Source organism: Emys orbicularis, chromosome 8 (assembly GCF_028017835.1).
Source record: "Emys orbicularis isolate rEmyOrb1 chromosome 8, rEmyOrb1.hap1, whole genome shotgun sequence".
Taxonomy (NCBI): Eukaryota; Metazoa; Chordata; order Testudines; family Emydidae; genus Emys; species Emys orbicularis.
This window is the reverse complement of record NC_088690.1, coordinates 45,557,533-45,577,985: the sequence shown is the minus strand read 5'-3', so window position 1 is coordinate 45,577,985 and position 20,453 is coordinate 45,557,533. Positions and strand designations below refer to the sequence as shown.

General features: G+C 45.0%; 1 protein-coding gene across 2 annotated transcripts in view; it reads left to right on the top strand.

Moving 5' to 3' along the window:
- NEK7 (NIMA related kinase 7) overlaps nt 1-20,453 on the top strand; it is a 141,761-nt gene that overhangs the window by 95,941 nt on the left and 25,367 nt on the right. For both annotated transcript variants that reach the window (XM_065408926.1, XM_065408927.1), the window contains 2 exons: nt 1,687-1,795; nt 4,546-4,653. In XM_065408926.1, the coding sequence (XP_065264998.1) occupies nt 1,687-1,795; nt 4,546-4,653 (217 nt within the window). The remainder of the gene's footprint in view (nt 1-1,686; nt 1,796-4,545; nt 4,654-20,453) is intronic.

Here is a 20,453-nt window from a genome sequence, read left to right as displayed (position 1 = left end):
TACTTTTAAAGGGTTTTTTATGGATAAGATGCAAAAAAATCTGCATACTTTTGTTTTGTGAATTTTTCATCCTTGCTTGTACTTAAAGTTCAGTTTATTTAAGAACATTTTGAAGATTTTTTTTATTGTACATAGTTATAATTATGATAATTTTCAGAATTCATTTTGAATCAAGGCAGTATGCTTTCATGTGCGTATATTTACATGGTATTGTGTATTTGTTTATAAATGAAAAGAAACCTGGTCTCCATCTTCCTGTTGACATCAAACAATCCTCTGATATGCAAATTCAGCTCTGGGGAGAACAGATACACAGTGTTTGTTTGGATTGAATCCAAATCTGAGTGAAAGTTATAGTTAAAGAACTGATTTAAAAACATTGGTTCATTTGAATAAAAACTTATATTGAAATAGTCTTGAACTAAACTTACTATTTTTGGTGAAATTTTATGATCTCTTGTATTTCCAGTATATTTTGCTATTGATATTTTAATAATACCGGGCTCTCTCATGTTAGGCTGCATCCTAAGGCAACAACATATCTACAGAGTCAGTTTTTCTGTGTGTGTTTTTTTTTTTTTTTTTTTTTTAAGACACTGAACAAAATATCACTGTTTCCTTACAGCACTGATAACTGATCTGTACATGATCTTTCTGTCAAGTGTAATGCTGATACTATATGTATTTTATTGACATAATTTGTAAGGTTTTGTTTTTAATAGTAGAGGATCTGATTACTATATGACTGTTAGCATCCCTTAAAAGATTTTTCTAATTTGCTTACCCTTCATATCAAACTAAGTATGTAATGTATTTCTCAAGTATAGATAGACAAACAGCAGACTTCTGGGGAAGTTTTCATTTAAGCCTACCCACCTCTGGCAGCAAAGTTTAAAATTGTCAAACTTTCATGTTCTAGAATTGGCTGTTATGGGTTCTCAATATGCAGTTATGGAGAACTCGGCAGCTATTTGCCACCCTTGAATACAGTATTTGAAAGAGATGACCATTGTTAAATTTTACCTAGTGTAGCTGTTTAACTGGAAAAAAGTTGAACAGGAGAGGCAAATTGACTGACTGACGTATTTTAAATTCTTAGGCATACACAGTTCCTGTGTTCCCAATTGTACATACTTCATGGCTTCTAAAATTGAGTTACATAATTTTGATGGCTTATGAATGTCTATCCTTGGTATTTGTTTTCTTTGTTCTAGGCTCATGAGAATAAAAGCCTATAGAAATTAATTTTGGTGGTGAAAAACTTCTTTATTTTGAGAATTCCTTTAGTAACTTTTCCTTACTGCTGGCCTTTATCCATTATATGGCAGTTTGATTCTGTACTACAACATTCCACCCTCATTTCCTTCCACTGAGGCTTTTTTTCCTCTGAAAAATGTAACTTTGTTAAATAAACATATGAACTTTTCTTAGGACTGTGGATTTATTTTAAACAGCTTGATATTCAGTATAGTGTTTATTTGTTGATTAATGTCAGCACGTCCTGTGCTGGTATATTGTATGTTAATATTTCAGGGAAAAGTTGAACTTCCATATCTGGAAATAGTCCTAGAAACTTTTGCTCAGATTAAGTGAGCTCTGTCTTAATAGCTTTTAATTAAGAGTTTACCTATTTTCTCAGTTAATTGTGTAATAAGTTTTCAATACTTCTCTGTTTTCTTTATAAAGCATTTTAAGAAACAGAAGAGGTTGATTCCTGAAAGGACAGTTTGGAAGTACTTTGTTCAGCTGTGCAGTGCATTGGAACATATGCATTCTCGTCGTGTCATGCATAGAGGTAACATAGGATCATAGATATTGCATCTTTAACAAGTATTAAATATATGAGAGAACTTGGCAGGTTCAATGCAAATGATACCAAATAAGATATTAAAAGAATCAATTTTGACAAGTAACTAACACAATGTGTATGTTACTGCAGTATTTTATAAGTAACTTTAAAAATAGAAAGGATTTCCTTTGAAAAGATATATGATACTCCTGGGGGAATTCTGCACCAAAAAATTAAAAATTCTGCGCACAATATTTTAAAATTCTGCATATTTTATACGTCAAAACAAAACAATATAATCATGCCAGTTTCAATTATTTTGGTAATTTATTTCAAAATACCTGTCAGCAAGTATGTCTGTAGCAATAGAGACAACAAAAAAGATTCAGGAAGTGTTTTTTGACAAATAAATTCCTTACTAGGCATATTAATACCGAACTTTGAGTAATAATTTAAACTACAATCCAGAAATGTATTTCACACACCCCTCAGAAGCAGTGCAAAGTCTTTGGGGGAGTCGGGGTAACGGAGGAGCTCAGAGGGAAGTAATTGCTGGGAAGGAGCCTGGGAGTGAACCTGGAGGGCTGTTGGGTGTGGGTGGGAGAAGTACGGAACAGGGGTTTTCTTGGGGGGGGGGAAATGTTAGGGAGTTGGGGAGCCTCCCCCATGCTGACCCCTAGCCTCTCCCATTCAGTCAGGCACATCTGCACCTGTCCCTGTGTGTCCCTGCACTCCCTTCCCCCTCATGTCCCTGCACCCCCATTCAGCCACCTGTCCTACCCTGTCCCTGCACCCTCCTCCCCCTGTCCCCATGTGGCTCTGCACCCCTACTCAGCCACCCACCTCCCCCTGTCCCCATGTGGCCCTGCATCCCCCTCCTATTCAGCCCCTGGCTCAATGCTGTCGCCCTTCTGAACTCCAGTCTATGTGACCCCCCCCAGTGCCCCTGCGCATCCTGCTCTGTCCATCCCCCCCATGTCCCGAGCCCCTTCACCTGGCCCCGCGGGCAGAGTGCTGTGAGGAACTCAGCCAGTGTGCTCCTCCCTATCTGTGGCTGGCGGCTCCAGCCTGGAGCCAGCTGCCCTCTCTTCTGGCACCACAGTAGCCCCTGATGCGCGAAAGGTGTAACTGTAGCGCTTCCCTAGCAGAATGTATTTTCTGCAGAGAAAAAAAAATCTGCCGGGGATATGAATTCTACACATGTGCAGTGGCGCAGAATTCCCCCAGGAGTAATGTAATGGGGATGTTGGTATGGCTACAGACTTCCTTTGGTATGGTATGGATTTGGTGCTATCAGGCAAATCACTAATGATGTCTGGTGATCAAAATAAGTGATGGGGCATAGGTGCCAGAAACCTCTCATTCCCCAACTCCCCCTTCCACCTGCTGGTGCCTACTCTCCATTCAACTCTCTCCCTCCTATCCCCTCCCACTCTCTCTCCCAAGACTCCCCACCTATTCACCTCTTCTTACCACCCATTCACTTTATACGCATGCATACCTTCTCCTGTATGTTCCTCCACTGTCATACTCCTCTATCTTCCTGTAGCCATTGGCCTACACTCTCTCTCACTCATCCCTACTGCTTCCAATCCTCTTGCCTAATAGTGTGCACCAGCAGCGTCCAGCTCTCCTTGTGAGGTACTGAGCCTCTCCTACCCTTGTTAATTCATTTTATTGTCCTCTCCCTCATCCACTTACCTATGCAGACCTGGAGGAACAGGTCTAGACTGCTTCTGTCCTTTGGAGTCCTCCTTCTCAGTGGCTGCAGGATACAAGTGATGCATGAACTACTTTGCCTCTGAGTTAATCTGAAATTAATCCCTCATAGGCCTGAAATTCCATATCACCATCTGTTATAGAGACTCATAGGTTGGGGAAAAAACTCCACCTCTGCCTAAGTCCTCCCATGCACCCTTCAGTAGACAAACTACACTTGGACCCATCAGTACCTAGTTACCAGCCACCCCTGCAAATTACTGTTCTGGTTATCCTCTTACACATGCATGTATTGAAAGGCCAAAAGTCTGAGATAGTAAGTGTGTGGAAAGGAGGAGATGAAAGCTCACACGTGGTAAGCATGTCTTATAGGGAACCTTAAGTAAGTTAAATGCTGTTGTCATTAACCCATTGAATACTAGCATTTTCCATGTTTCCAGCAAAAGTTAAGAACATGCAGGTCAAGATTTTTTTAAAGAAGAGTGCCTATTGTTATGTTCATACCTAAACTTGACCTGATTTTCAAAAGTTCTGCTTTTGAACTGTTGAGCTGTTGCTCTTGAGCTCAGTGACAGCTGAGGGTACTTGACACTTAAAAAAAAGCAGGTGAAACTTATTTAGGAGACTAGTGTCAGGTACTTTTAAAAAATGCTGCTGTTGTCTCCAAAGGTCAGGGTTAAGACTTAAATAGTTTGTATAACAGTAGCTATTATCAGCATGTTCATGTTTTGTAGTTTTAGAGCTAAAACTGTTTTATGTGTTGCTTGTTTTATTTGTTGTTTTTCGTTGCTCAGTTTTTGTTGCTATAGTGAATTAAGCACAACCAATAAAAGTAACTTGAGTTATAGCCACAAAAGTTAATTAGAATTTTTAAAATCCCAAATTCACATTTTATTAAATGCTTAAAAGATTTTCTAAACAGTACTGTCATTTGATTTGATTAACATTTAACAAAACTACAAGCCTCAGTACATGTATTATTGATGATGCAGTAGGTTTTATTGCTAACATATTGCAAAATGTTTTTCTCTTCATAGATATAAAGCCAGCTAATGTGTTCATTACAGCTACAGGGGTAGTAAAGCTTGGAGATCTTGGACTTGGACGATTTTTCAGCTCCAAAACCACAGCTGCACATTCTTTAGGTAAGAATATCATGCAAAATGATTTTGTTGCAAGATAAAATAAAATAATTTTATTCATATAAACTTAATTTCTTTATATTGTGTTACCCCAACAGTTTTTTTTTTTTTTAAATTAAAGTTGTCCGCCCCTTGGTCAAACCTTATTAAGCTGTAATGATATCTGTTTCACACTCAGTTTCCTGTTTCTTTGCCCTTGGACTACTTAATAAAAGATGTCTGTTTAGAACAAGTCGGTACCTATTGTAAACAGAACATTTTATAGAGGTGTAATAAAAAGTAAAACTAAAGAATGAATTTCAACAGGGTTAAAGACTGCACTGACCCTTTAATTAGCTGTGGAAAAAATACTGTAATCAGGTACGCAAAAGGAATTTATAAATGGAACGTGGAATATTTGCTGGTGACATGCACTTTGAGGAGGTATGAAATGTAATAGGTTAGATATTGCTAAATTAGTTTTTGCTCATATTCTAACAGAACAAAAACAAATATCATGACATTTTAAAGCCAAATAAATACATCGTCCTGTTTAAAAAGATTAGATACCAAAATTAAACTGATTCAGTATCACTTGACAAAACATGGTTCCATAGTATTTAGCCAATTTGGGACAGCTGCATATGGGGCACAGATATTCCATTACCTAATCTGGTGCCTGTAAACACAATGTAAAATAGCAAAAAAGAATTACCTTTCTTAAATACATTTTATAAATACATATAATATCATGTTTTGATATTTATTCCCTGTGAAGACATAACAGGATTTTTATTTACCATCATGACCTGCACCCCAACCTCCAATTTGTAGTGTCCGGGGAGAATGGGATGGGCAGATCAGGATTTAGAATTTCAAATAGCAAACATTCTTTTAAAAAGTGTGTGGGAGAAAGTACAAAAGAACATCTAAAAACACCCAATTCTTTTTTGTATGGGAATTGGATCACTCATAAAGAGTAGCATTATATTCACCATACCAAAAGCATTTTCAGAGAATTCACATATTTTGGGTATCATTTGAGGAGATTATTTAAAATCTAAAGAGATGGAATAGACTTCTCGAGAAAAATGATACCAAGGGAGGCACAGAGGACCAACAGATTGTCTCTGTTTTTAAAGTGTTGAGGGATAGTCTACAGATTGTTAAATCTAAATGTAAGTACCATAAAGAGGAATAGTTCTCAGTAAGTAATCTATACTTAGGCCTGGTCCACACTACCCCCCCCCACTTCGGACTAAGGTACGCAAATTCAGCTACGTTAATAACGTAGCTGAATTTGAAGTACCTTAGTCCGAACTTACCGCGGGTCCAGACGCGGCAGGAAGGCTCCCCCGTCGATGCCGCGTACTCCTCTCGCTGAGCTGGAGTACCGGCGTCGACGGCGAGCACTTCCGGGATCGATCCCAGAACATCGATTGCCTGCCGTCGGACCCGGAGGTAAGTGTAGACGTACCCTCTGAAAGGAAAATTGTTGTGGGAATGGATAATTAATTGATAGATTGTATTAGGGGATGGTTCTGTTTACTCTGGGGGGAGAAAAGGAAGTTAAATATATTGGTGTGTTCAAGCACATATATATAATTTAAGCTGTGTATGGAGGGGTGTATGTTACAAATCCAAAATCTTAAGTAAATTAGGGGTTCAAAATCCTTCAGAATCTCAGTTAATCCAATCTTAAACAGCATCATGCAAAATGAATGGGAATCTCCACTTAGATGTTGTTGGCCATCTAAACTGAGAATTGCTTTAAAACTTAAACCTGTCCTATAAAAATATCTGTCTGCTCATGACTGCCTAATTGCAAGAAAGCAGATTATTTCTCATTGACTGTTTAGGTAGAGGTTGTTGTAGATACCCAATAGAATTTTGCAGGATTGCTGAGTTGACTATCTAGTTGTTGTCCATGTTCTGGAGCAAGTCAAAAAAAGAACTTGTTTATTTCATTAATGGCCTAATGCACTATTCACTGAATTCAATGGACCCCTTGCCATTGACTTCAAAGGGCATTGAATCAGCCTTAAGACCCCTCAAGAGAGCAGCCAAGGCTAGCCAGGATTTAAGACCCATGACAAGATTTTTATTCAGCATAATAGTATCCAAGAGCTCAGGGAGGTTTAGGTAATTGCTGGATTTTAAAGAGCCAAAACAAGTGTATTATAAACTCTCATTTCAGAAAGCAGACTTTACATTCTATAATTTTGGCAGTATAATCAGCCAATTCCCTGTCATCGAGGAAACCTTTGGGACACTCATCTACACATTCCAGTTTTTCTTTTTTATTATAGATTCTTGTCTTTGCTATAAGCAGAAATTGCCACATATCAAGACCAACAATAATTACATGGGTCTCAGTGGAAAAATTGAGATTAAGTGAGTCCATGTCACCACATATAAAAGACAAAAATAGCGGGGCATCTTCTTTTTACCAGGCTTCCTCTCTCTTGACTTCGTATATAATTTAAAAAACGCCAAATCAAGATTAGATAATATACTATTTTATTTAAAAATATTGTTGTTTGCCTACTATAATATGCCAATGGCGAGTTCAGACAATATTGCAGCGTTCTTTTATATTACTTGTCATGGCTTAGGCCCTGCTAATGCCCATAAATAAAACATAGTACATAAAACAGCAATGTGAACAGGCTGCAGTGGGAACCAACACTGTTGTACTCTATTTGTGGGAGCCAAAAAGTCCTGATCTACAATGTTCAATAGAAAGGGAGCATGCAGAGGAGGTGAAAGTCAGTGATGGAAGGAGACGAGCTGGCCTATTACTTTGAGTTATAAATCAAAAAGGTAGGAAAGACAAACAGTTGCTTCAACTCTGTTTTTTTAGGTTCACCATGGGGGAGTGGTTTCAAGGTGCTTGGAAACTGAGTTAGGGGGTAAAAAAAAACGTTAAGTCCTCTTTTACAAATATAAGAATCAGCAGGAAAAGGAGAAGAGGGCAAAAAAGGTGTTTTTTCAACTGGGGTGCTGGGTTTTGTTGGAGGGTAAGGAGTTGCTTCTTTTTTCTTTCCATACTTTAAACTCAGACCCTTATGCCAGGTTTCAGCCTGGGGGAGCAAATTTTGTAGCTGATTTATAAACTCATAAAAGTAAGACTGTACATTGTAAACACTGATATCAACTTTATAATGTCTACTAAGCACTGATTTATCATAATCGCTTTCCTAATATCCTTTCAGTTTTGGGACCGGCTCTGTTCAATATCTTCATTAACGACTTAGATATTGGCATAGAAAGTACGCTTATTAAGTTTGTGGATGATACCAAATTGGGAGGGATTGCAACTGCTTTGGAGGACAGGGTCATAATTCAAAATGATCTGGACAAATTGGAGAAATGGTCTGAGTTAAACAGGATGAAGTTTAACAAAGACAAATGCAAAGTGCTCCACTTAGGAAGAAAAAATCAGTTTCACACATACAGAATGGGAAGAGACTGTCTAGGAAGGAGTACGGCAGAAAGGGATCTAGGGGTTATAGTGGACCAGAAGCTAAATATGAGTCAACAGTGTGATGCTGTTGCAAAAAAAGCAAACATGATTCTGGGATGTATTAACAGGTGTGTTGTGAGCAAGACACGAGAAGTCATTCTTCTGCTCTACTCTGCTCTGGTTAGGCCTCAGCTGGAGTATTGCGTCCAGTTCTGGGCACCGCATTTCAAGAAAGATGTGGAGAAATTGGAAAGGGTCCAGAGAAGAGCAACAAGAATGATTAAAGATCTTGAGAACATGACCTATGAAGGAAGGCTGAAAGAATTGGGTTTGTTTAGTTTGGAAAAGAGAAGACTGAGAGGGGACATGATAGCAGTTTTCAGGTATCTAAAAGGGTGTCATAAGGAGGAGGGAGAAAACTTGTTCACCTTAGCCTCTGAGGATAGAACAAGAAGCAATGGGCTTAAACTGCAGCAAGGGAGGTCTAGGTTGGACATTAGGAAAAAGTTCCTAACTGTCAGGGTGGTTAAACACTGGAATAAACTGCCTAGGGAGGTTGTGGAATCTCCATCTCTGGAGATATTTAAGAGTAGGTTAGATAAATGTCTATCAGGGATGGTCTAGACAGTATTTGGTCCTGCCATGCGGGCAGGGGACTGGACTCGATGACCTCTCGAGGTCCCTTCGAGTCCTAGAATCTATGATAAAATCCTTAATACAATCCTTCTTTGTTATTTCTTAATTTCATTTCTCTTGGAACTTCTGTTACTAGTTTCCCCAAACTATTCTTTCTTGAAAGTGGCCTTTCTTGTGGCTATTTCCCACTCCAGCCCTCCTACAGGTGGGGGGAGTTGCATTGTATGTAAGAGCGCAGTATGACTGCTCAGAGCTCCAATATGAAACTGCAGAAATACCTGAGAGTCTCTGGATTAAGTTTAGACGTGTGAGCAACAAGGGTGACGTCGTGGTGGGAATCTGCTATAGACCACCAGACCAGGGGGATGAAGTGGACGAGGCTTTCTTCAGGAAACTAACAGAAGTTACTAGATCACAGGCCCTGGTTCTCATGGGGGACTTCAGTCACCCTGATATCTACTGGGAGAGCAATACAGCAGTGCACAGACAATCCAGGAAGTTTTTGGAAAGCGTAGGGGACAATTTCCTGGTGCAAGTGCTGGAGGAACCAACTAGGGGCAGAGCTCTTCTCGACCTGCTGCTCACAAACAGGGAAGAATTAGTAGGGGAAGCAAAAGTGGATGGGAACCTGGGAGGCAATGACCATGAGATGGTCGAGTACAGGATCCTGACACAAGGAAGAAAGGAGAGCAGCAGAATACGGACCCTGGACTTCAGAAAAGCAAACTTTGACACCCTCAGGGAACTGATGGGCAGGATCCCCTGGGAGAATAACAAGAGAGGAAAAGGAGTCCAGGAGAGCTGGCTGTATTTTAAAGAATTGTTATTGAGGTTGCAGGAACAAACCATCCCAATGTGTAGAAAGAATAGTAAATATGGCAGCTTGGCTTAACAGTGAAATCCTTGCTAATCTTAAACACAAAAAAGTAGCTTACAAGAAGTGGAAGATTGAACAAATGACCAGGGAGGATATTGCTCAGGCGTGCAGGAGTGAATCAGGAAGGCCAAATCACACTTGGAGTTGCAGCTAGCAAGGGATGTTAAGAGTAACAAGAAGGGGTTCTACACATATGTTAGCAACAAGAAGGTGGTCAGGGAAAGTGTGGGCCCCTTACGGAATGGGGGAGGCAACCTAGTGACAGAGGATGTGGAAAAAGCTAATGTACTCAATGCTTTTTTTGCCTCTGTCTTCACGAACAAGGTCAGCTCACAAACTACTGCACTGGGAAACACAGTATGGGGAGGAGGTGACCAGCCGTCTCTGTAGAAAGAAGGGTTCAGGAATATTTAGAAAAGCTGGACGAGCACAAGTCATGGGGCTGGATGCGCTGCATCCAAGAGTGCTAAAGGAGTTGACGGATGTGATTGCAGAGCCATTGGCCATTATCTTTGAAAACTTGTGGCGATCTTGGGAGGTCCCGGATGACTGGAAAAAGGCTAATGTAGTGCCCATCTTTAAAAAAGGGAAGGAGGAGGATCCGGGGAATTACAGGCCAGTTGGCCTCACCCCAGTCCCTGGAAAAATCATGGAGCAGGTCCTCAAGGAATCAATTTTGAAGCACTTTGAGGAGAGGTAAGTGATCAGGAACAGTCAGCATGGATTCACCAAGGGCAAGGCATGCCTGACTAACCTAATTGCCTTCTGTGATGAGATAACTGGCTCTGTGAGTGAGGGGAAAGCAGTGGACATGTTATTCCTTGACTTTAGCAAAGCTCTTGATACGGTCTCCCACAGTATTCTTGCCAGTAAGTTAAAGAAGTATGGGCTGGATGAATGGACTATAAGGTGGATAGAAAGCTGGCTAAATCGTCGGGCTCAACGGGTAGTAATCAATGGCTCTATGTCTAGTTGGCAGCTGGTATCAAGCAGAGTGCCCCAAAGGTCGGTCCTGGGGCCGGTTTTGTTCAATATCTTCATTAATGATCTGGAGGATGGCGTGGTTAGCACCCTCAGCAAGTTTGCAGATGACACTAAACTGGGAGGAGTGGTAGATATGCTGGAGGGTAGGGATAGGATATAGAGGGACCTAGACAAATTAGAGGATTGGGCCAAAAGAAATCTGATGAGGTTCAACAGGGACAAGTGCAGAGTCCTGTACTTAGGACGGAAGAATCCCATGCACTGCTACAGACTAGGGACCGAGTGGCTAGGCAGCAGTTCTGCAGAAAAGGACCTAGGGGTTATGGTGGACGAGAAGCTGGATATGAGTCAACAGTGTGCCCTTGTTGCCAAGAAGGCTAATGGCATTTTGGGCTGTATAAGTAGGAGCATTGCCAGCAGATCAAGGGATGTGATCATTCCCCTCTATTCTACATTGGTGAGGCCTCACCTGGAGTACTGTGTCCAGTTTTGGGCCCCACACTACAAGAAGGATGTGGAAAAATTGGAGGGAGTCCAGCAGAGGGTAACAAAAATGATAAGGGGGCTGGAGCACATGATTTATGAGGAGAGGCTGAGGGAACTGGGATTATTTAGTCTGCAGAAGAGAAGAATGAGGGGGGATTTGATAGCTGCTTTCAACTATCTGAAAGGTGGTTCCAAGGAAGATGTATCTAGACTGTTCTCAGTGGTAGCAGATGATAGAACAAGGAGTAATGGTCTCAAATTGCAGTGGGGGAGGTTTAGGTTGGATATTAGGAAAAACTTTTTCACTAGAGCGTGGTGAAGCACTGGAATGGATTACCTAGGGAGGTGGTGGAATCTCCTTCCTGAGAGGTTTTTAAGGTCAGGCTTGACAAAGCCTGGCTGGGATGATTTAGGTGGGGATTAGGTCCTGCTTTGAGCAGGGGGTTGGACTAGATGACCTCCTGAGGTCCCTTCCAACCCTGATATTCTATGATACACACAAAAAAATTAGTGAACTACAAACATTGTCCAATCACCAATCTATCTCTTCATCTAAAAAAAATTTTTTTAACTACACCAGCAGAGTATATTCAGGTTTTCACATATATAAAGAAATATACTAAAATTCTCCTTAATTATGTATTATAACTTCTAAATTTAAATGGTAGTGCCTTTAATTGCAACTTTAAAAAAAAACACCTATTCAAACTTCAAAATAAATGTAAGGATTTTAAAACAAATTTCAGTAGTTAAAGTGGTCTGGCTAAGCTTAGGTAATGGCATTATTAATTGTGTACAACCTTATCAAACAAGTAGGGGTGTGTGTGTGTGTGTGTGACTTTTGAGATTCTTCCTTTTTAAAACAAACAGAACCACTGAGTCAATCTCCCTTTTGGTAGAAGGCTGGTCATAATACCCACTGAAGTTGGAATGCACTTCACCTGGGTTGGTTAGGAGGGCGTTTGAGAACAATATAGGATACACTTCCCTCATTTTTTCTCTCCACCAACCTTTCCAGGGCTGAATGCCTTTCCTCCATAGCACACCTTATGGCCTTTATTAGAAGCAAGGATCAGCCTGAGTTTTGGATCTCTGCATGCCAGTACATGGCTCTACAGGTGACAGCCTGTAGTCGTGTCGTAGTTCCAAATCAGATTTATGTTTGTGCCTATTCCCTTTACCTACACTTTTAAGTTAAATATAATAATGGTGTTAGTAGTAGCCATAGCGTTCAGGAATGTAGGTTAGGATTCAGTAGAAAAGAAATAGAGCACTTCACTTCTTCAGTGAAACTTTGCTTTGTTCCTGGTAGGCAGCAGAGTATCTCACAACCTCCACCCATATGGCCAGATAGTACTTTCTGGGGGCAGGGAGGAAGATCAGAAAGGCCCCCAAACCCTGCAAAACTACCTAGATGCACTGAAAGCACAGGGCCATCTGCATTTTCTAGTGATGCCACACTGGCTTCAGCACCCCCTGACTTTCATCTCCATGGCATCATAGTGCCAATGGAGCTATGTTGCCAGGGTTGGATGGTTATGCAAAATGAACATGGACCATAGACAACATAATACAGCTACCCTTGATCCTCCTCCACCTCCTTACATATTGATCTATGGACTTGTGATGGATCCTCTGTGGGTCCAGGAGTTGGGAAGACAATGCTGCAGTGAAGACATGCACACATCCCTTTTTGATGTGGGCAGGGCCAGATGGCATGCATGCATGCATATGATCCTTCAAACTACCCCATAGTTTGGCAGAACGAACAGTCTCAGTTTATGGATGAGGCTAGTGACTGGCAGTGCTTCGAATTCATCTCATTCTGAGGAGGAGCAATTTTGAGCTACTTTAAATGTTTAGCAAAATAAAATAAAAAATGAGAAGCTATTCTTTAATCTACAGAGTACATGTGTTCAACTAAGGCAAAAGGTTCCATGCTGTTTTGAGAGCACAAATGCCAACCAATTCAATAGATTCATAGACTTGAAGTCCAGGAGGGATCATTGAGTTCTAGTATACCTAGTCTATGCTATTTTGTTCCCTGTACGTTCTAATGCCACACTCATCACTGTAGCATCTGAGTATCTTCTAGTAGTGTATTTTTTAAGGAAAGTGACTAACACCTGTCACATGTCTTGTTCTCTCATCCTGTACTCAGGGGGAGAAGCCTGTACAATTTAATGTCTGGTTTCGGTAGGTGGTTTTTTTGTTTGTTTGTTTTTTTGTTTTAAATACATGTTGCATTGTATTTGATAGAGAAGGCAGGGCCAAAGAAATTTGCCTTGTACTTGGAGTGGAATGTGGTGAGGTTTGTGATGGTCCTTAGTTCCTGGGGAAGTTCATTCTACAGTCTCAGAACCAGCCACTGAGAAAGTTCTGTCTCCTTCGCAGATAAGCTAAACCCTCATTATATAGAGTTCCATTGCTCTAGAGGAGCAAAGTTGTCAGTCTTCATCCTGGAGCTTTAGGTGGTTTTCTAGATATTGTAGGGCCAGGCCATGGAACACCTTGAATATAATATGATGTGACCTTCCTCCTCCCCTTGCATAGGTATCCTTTCTTTCTTACCACACTCGTCTCCTTTTTCCCTGCCATAGACACAAAAGTTGTCTATTTTTCTCTTCTAACTCCTACACGTGCCCCAGTGACCCCATCCTGTTTCCAGATCTCTCATGTCCACTCTCATCTTCTCCTTTGTCTCTCACTCCTCTCTGGATCTTTTTCCTTACAATGCAAGAATGCTTTAGTCTCCCATTTAAAAAAAAAAATACCAACACCCTTGACCCCACTTGGCTCTCCAGCTATCACCAAATCTCCCTTTCATCTCTAAGCTCATTGAACTTGCTGTCTGATTGTTGTTGCCGTTCCTCTCCTGCATTGTCATCCTAGACACTCCTCAATCTGACTTCTGCCTCTTTCACGCCACTGAAACCACTCTTACCATCATCAACGACCTCTTCCTAGCCAAATCTTAGAACCACCACTCAATCCTTATTTTCATTGACCTGTCAACCACCTTTGACTCTTTCACTTGTGCTCTTCTCCTTGAAATATTGGCTTCCCTTGGCTTCTCTGACTCTGTCCTTTCCTGGTGGTTCTCCTACCTCTCTAGTTGCTCCTTCAGCATATTCTTTGGAGGGTCCTTCTCATCCTCCTCTCCCCCAACTTTCTGTCAGGGCTCTACAGGACTCTATTGTTGGTCTTCTCTTCTCCCTCTACATCTTATCGCTGGGTAATCTCATCTGCAAATACAAATTCAACTACCGTCTCTACCCAGACCTCTCTCCTGTCCAAACTAAAATCTCAGCCTGTCTCTCACATCTTGTGATAGTCTAGCTGTCAGCTCAAGCTATATATGACTAAAAGAAAGTTTTAAATCTCGCCTCCCTCCCAGCCTCCCCACCATCCTTCCCTACTACCTCTTTTCTTGATCACTGTGGACAGTACCACCTTCCCACCTGTCACTCAGGCCCATAATTTTGGTGTCACCTTCAACACCTCTCTGTATGTCCTCACATCCAGGCTATGTCTAAACTTACAGATTCTGTCTGCATCTCTAAGATCAGCCTTTCCTATCCATCCACACAGCTAAAATTCTTTCATCCAGGATCTCATTATCTTGCATCTCGATTACTGCAGTATCCTCCTCCTTCGAGTGATTGTTCACGTCCATTACACATTAGGTGTGCGCGCGTTGCGTGCACGGACGTTGGAAACTTTTCCCCTCAGCGGCTCCCGTCGGGCCGGCAGGGGTCCCCCCCCGCCAGAGCGGCGCCCCGCTCTAGCATATATATACACCTGCCGGCCCGACCCTCCCTCAGTTCCTTCTTACCGTCCGTGATGGTGTTGGAACAACTCTTATCTCTCGCCTGAGAGTGTCCCTTAGCGTTAATAGTATCAGTGTTAATGTTAGCAGTTATCAGTTCTTTAGAAGATAGTTAAGCTCTTCTGTTTTAGGTGTTTGGTTAAATCCCGACACCGGCCCTGGGTGGCGGGGCATGCTGCACACCCAAGGCTTCAAGGCTTGTGCCACGTGCCGCAAGCCTATGCCGATTAGCGATCCCCACGACTCTTGTCTCCGTTGCCTGGGGGAATCACACCAGAAAGAGCGCTGCAAGATCTGTAAGGCCTTCAAGCCCAAAACTAAGAAAGAGAGAGACTTTCGGCTTAAGCAGCTGCTCATGGAGGCTGCATTACAGCCCTCCGCTTCGACTCATCCGGCCGCGGCACCGTCAGCCTCGGTGCGGAGTGCCCCGGCATCAGTTCGTGATCCTGCACCGGTGGGGCACCGTAAGCCTACGGCACCGAAACAACAGGACCGCCCCCAGCACCGGTCGTCTTCGCCGACAAAATCAAAGGGCCAACCCAAGGCCTGAGGACGCTCCCCACATAAAAAGGTAGCGCCCGTGAAGGACTTGAGTGCGCCCAAGGGCATTGCTGCCCCAGGACAGATCCCGGTGCCAGTGGCTCCGGCGCCGAAAGGCCCGTCGAGCCCCGGGATAAGCGCATCGAGTGAGGAGGAAGGGCTGGAGGAGCTTTTGGAACAGTCCTCCTCGCCAGACATGTTTGAGGCAGCAAGGACCTCATCGAATTGTCCGCGGAGAGCCCCCTCCTGGCCAAAGACAAGCATCCGGGGCCGACACCGAGACTGCCATCCAGAGGCAAGCCGGCATTGGTGCGCCCATCAAGGTCATCATCTCGGCACCATTCACGGCGCCGATCCCGGTCGAGCTCCGCCTCGGTGGACTCCTGGCTACCCTCGGCGCAGAAAGCCTCACAGGCGTCCGGCCCTAGCAAACGCCCGGCACCGATCCAGCATTCCCCGGCTCCTTATTCAAACAGGCACCGGGACGTGTCAGTCACGCGATCCCCAAGACCGACCACTAGCAGTCGTTCCCGGACCCGAGGGCACCAGTACCGGTCCTGGTCCAGGTCGACAAGGCGCCACTCCCGATCCCGGTCCCGGTCATGAAAGCACCACTCTCCGACCCCGGACTAGCACCGTTCCACGGCACCACCGTGGCCCTCAAGGTCACCGTCCGTGGTTTCTGAGGCAGACTCGGGCCATTCCAAAAGGTCTACTTGTCCGGGGGCCTCCAGTTAAGGATCGCTAATCAGCAAGCGATTCTGAACAGGCACAATTTCAATTCTTGGGCATCAGTCTCCAAGTTTAAGGACTCCCTGCCTCAGGGTTCACAACCCGAGTTCGCAGCCATCGTGGACGAAGGGAAGGCGGTGGCCAAAACCTCTCTGCAGGCCTCCCTTGACTCCGCGGACGCAGCTGCCAGGACAATCACGTCAGGAGTGGTGATGAGGCACTCGGCATGGTTACAGGCTTCAGGCCTTCCACCAGAGGTGCAAAACACCTTACAAGACCTCCCGTTTGAAGGGTCAGGCTTGTTCTCAGACCAAACGGATGCCAGGCTACATAGCCTCAAAGACTCCCGAGCAACCCTCAAGTCGTTGGGAATGCACACCCCAGCGACACAGAGGAAGCCTTTTAGGCCCCAACCTCTGCAGCAGAGACAGTACCACCCTCGCCCCAGGCAGGAACCATACCGCAGAAGGGGCAGGGACAACAGGCATAGGTGAAACAACACGCCTAACCAAAGCCAAGGCCCAGGCAAGCTGCAGCCTGGCAACAAGCAAGGATTTTGAAGTTGCAATCAAGGACAGCGTACCGACCCTCATACCGGATCCTCCCCTATGTTTCAGGGACCGTTTGTCCCATTTCTACCGTGCTTGGTCCCGTATAACATCGGACCGTTGGGTCCTTCGCACGGTGGAGGTGGGATACACTCTTCAGTTCTCCTCGCCCCCTCCCTCCCACCCCCCATCCCCGTCCCTCTTCAGGGACCCCTCTCATGAGCAACTCCTTATACAGGAGGTGCAGGCGCTCCTCAGAGCAGGGGTGGTGGAAGAGGTCCCTCCAGACCTAAGAGGGAAAAGGTTCTACTCCAGATATTTCCTTATCCCCAAAGCAAAAGGCGGTCTCCGCCCTATTTTGGACCTTCGCAAACTAAACAAATTCTTAGTGAAGGCCCGCTTTCGCATGGTCTCCCTTGGCGCTGTTATCCCATCCCTGGATCTGGGGGATTGGTACGCTGCCCTCGATATGAAAGATGCGTATTTTCACATCGCCATCCGCCCTGCTCACCGGTGGTTCCTGCGTTTCACCATCAACCAACACCATTTCCCATTTACGGTCTTGCCCTTCGGCCTGGCAACGGCCCCTCGAGTGTTCACGAAATGCATGTCCGTGGTGCCAGCCTTTCTTCGAAAAAGAAAGATGTGGGTATACCCATACTTGGATGACTGGCTCCTCGCGGGCAGGTCAGAGGACGAGGTTCGCTCCCACGTGGCACTAGCGTTACATGTGTTCCACAAGCTCGGTCTCTTGGTCAATGTGCCCAACTCCTCACTGATCCCTACACAGAGACTGGACTTCATAGGGGCAGTCCTAGACTCGGTGGAGGCACGAGCAAGTCTTCCAGTTCCAGGTTCCTGGCCATTCAAAGAGCCGTAACCTCCATTCAACAATTTCCCACAACCACAGCCAGATGCTGTATGCAACTCCTGGGGCACATGGCGGCTTGCACACACGTAGTCAGACATGCCCACCTGAGACTCAGACCGTTACAGCTGTGGCTATCCCAAACGTATCGCCCCAGCAGAGACCCCTTGTGACAATCCCAGCTCGGGTGTCGAACTCCCTCCGCTGGTGGCTCGATCAACAGCAAGTTTGCGAAGGGGTCTCCTTCACTGCACTGCAGCCCACCCTGATGCTAGTAACAGATGCATCAGACCTGGGCTGGGGGGCACATTAGGGGACCTACGAACCCAGGGCTTATGGTCCAGGGAAGAAAAGTTGTTCCACATCAATGTGAAGGAGTTAAGGGCGGTTCGCCTCGCCTGCCAGACCTTTCACGCTACCATAGAAGGCCACAGCGTGTCAGTTCTGATGGAAAACTCTACCGCCATGTTCTACATAAACAAGCAGGGCGGGTCTCGATCCTCTCCCCTCTGTCACGAGGCGCTCCTCCTATGGGACTTCTGTATCGCCCACTCAGTCCAATTGGTGGCAGCATATCTTCCGGGGATTCAAAACGGGTTAGCAGACCACCTCAGCAGGTCGTACCACATGCACAAATGGACGCTGAGAAAGGACGTCCTGCATTCAATTTTCCAGAGGTGGGGTTTTCCCCAGGTGGATCTCTTCGCCACCAAGGACAACAGCCAATGTCCTCGGTTTTGTTCATTCCAGAATCTCAGCCCAAGCTCATTGACAGATGCCTTCGCGATTCAATGGGGCGGGAGCCTGAGGTACGCCTTCCCACCATTCCCGCTCATCCACAGGGTCCTGCTCATGACCCGCAGGGACAAAGCGGCGATTATTCTCATCGCACCGGCATGGCCGTGCCAGCATTGGTTTACGACCCTGCTGGAACTGTCATTGACCACCCCGATTGCCCTACCCCTGCACCGAGACCTCATCACGCAGGACCGGGGTCGCCTACTCCACCCGAACCTACCGTCACTACATCTCACGGCGTGGAATCTCTCTGGCTAAACGCTACGGAGAATAGGTGCTCCCACCAGGTCCAACAAATTCTCCGTGGTAGTAGGAAGCCCTCCACAAGAGCGACCTACGTTGCCAAATGGAAGAGGTTCTCCCACTGGTGCGAGCCTAATCACATACAGCCTCTGCAGGCCTCCATCCCATCAATACTGGACTACTTGCTGCACCTCAAGCATCAAGGGCTCGCCCCCTCCTCAGTTAAAGTGCATCTGGCCGCCATATTGGCATTCCACCCGGGAGAGTTGGGTTTTTCGGTATTTTCCAACCCCACAGTAGTCTGATTTCTCAAGGGGCTGGAAAGGGCATTTCCCTACTCACACCTGCTGGTCCCTACATGGAACCTTAACCTGGTCCTAACTAAACTCATGGGACCACCCTTTGAACCCCTAGCCTCTTGCTCTCTCATGCACCTCTCATGGAAGGTAGCGTTTCTAGTGGCCATTACATCGGCTAGGAGGGTATCGGAGTTGGGAGCCCTCACTTCGGAACCCCCTTATACAGTTTTTTATAAGGACAAGGTACAGCTGAGACTGCACCCCAAATTCCTCCCTAAAGTGGTCTCACAATTTCATATGGGGCAGGACATTTGTTTACCAGTGTTCTTCCCCAAACCCCATACGGACCCAAGCCACCACAGCCTGCATACCCTCGATGTCCGTAGAGCCCTGGCGTTCTATCTGGAACGGACCAGGCCATTTCGCAAGTCGACACAACTGTTCATTGCCATTGCGGAGAGAATGAAAGGCCAGCCTATCTCGGCTCAACGATTATCATCATGGATTGTGCTTTGCATCCGCACATGCTATGAGCTCGCCAAAGTACCAGCCCTGGCGATCAGGGCTCACTCGACTAGGGCCCAAGCATCCTCGACGGCTTTCTTGGCGCAGGTTCCACTCCAGGAAATCTGTAAAGCGGCCACCTGGTGCATACGTTCACAGCCCATTACGCAGTCCATCATCAGACCAGAGAGGACGCGGTGGTCAGCAGGGCTGTGCTTCAATCAATTGTTGCTTGACTCCTACCCTCCTCCAATAGTAAGCTTGTGACTCACCTAATGTGTAATGGACGTGAACAATCACTCGAAGAAGAAAAGACGGTTATCTACCTTTTCGTAACTGTTGTTCTTCGAGATGTGTTGTTCACGTCCATTAACTTCCCACCCTCCTTCCCCTCTGTCGGAGTCACCGGCAAGAAGGAACCGAGGGAGGGTCGGGCCAGCAGGTGTGTATATATATGCTAGAGCGGGGCGCTGCTCTGGCGGGGGGGGACCCCTGCCGGCCCGACGGGAGCCGCTGAGGGGAAAAGTTTCCGACGTCCATGCACGCGACACGCGCACACCTAATGTGTAATGGACGTGAACAACACATCTCGAAGAACAACAGTTACGAAAAGATAGGTAACCGTCTTTTCTCTTTGGCCTTGACAAATGCAACCTTGCCCTGCTCATATCCATACAGAATATTACTGCAAAGACTATTTTTCTGGCCTGTCACTTTGTCACCCCTCTTTTGCATTCCTTCATTAGCTCCACCTTCTGTATCACATGAAACATAAGCAAATTATCAACACTTTCAGAGCCCTCGTGGCTTATCCTCACCTGACCTACCATCTCTTACTTGTTATTGAGATATCAACACCTGCTTTCTCCCTTACTGCTCTGATACTTGGGAGGATCTCCTAGTTAACATCCTCAAAACTACCTTGTCATCTTCCTTCAAATCCCTCCTTAAATGCTCCTTTGCCATGATGCCTACAAAAGTCTTGATAATGATTAAGCCTCTGGTGTGCTGAGA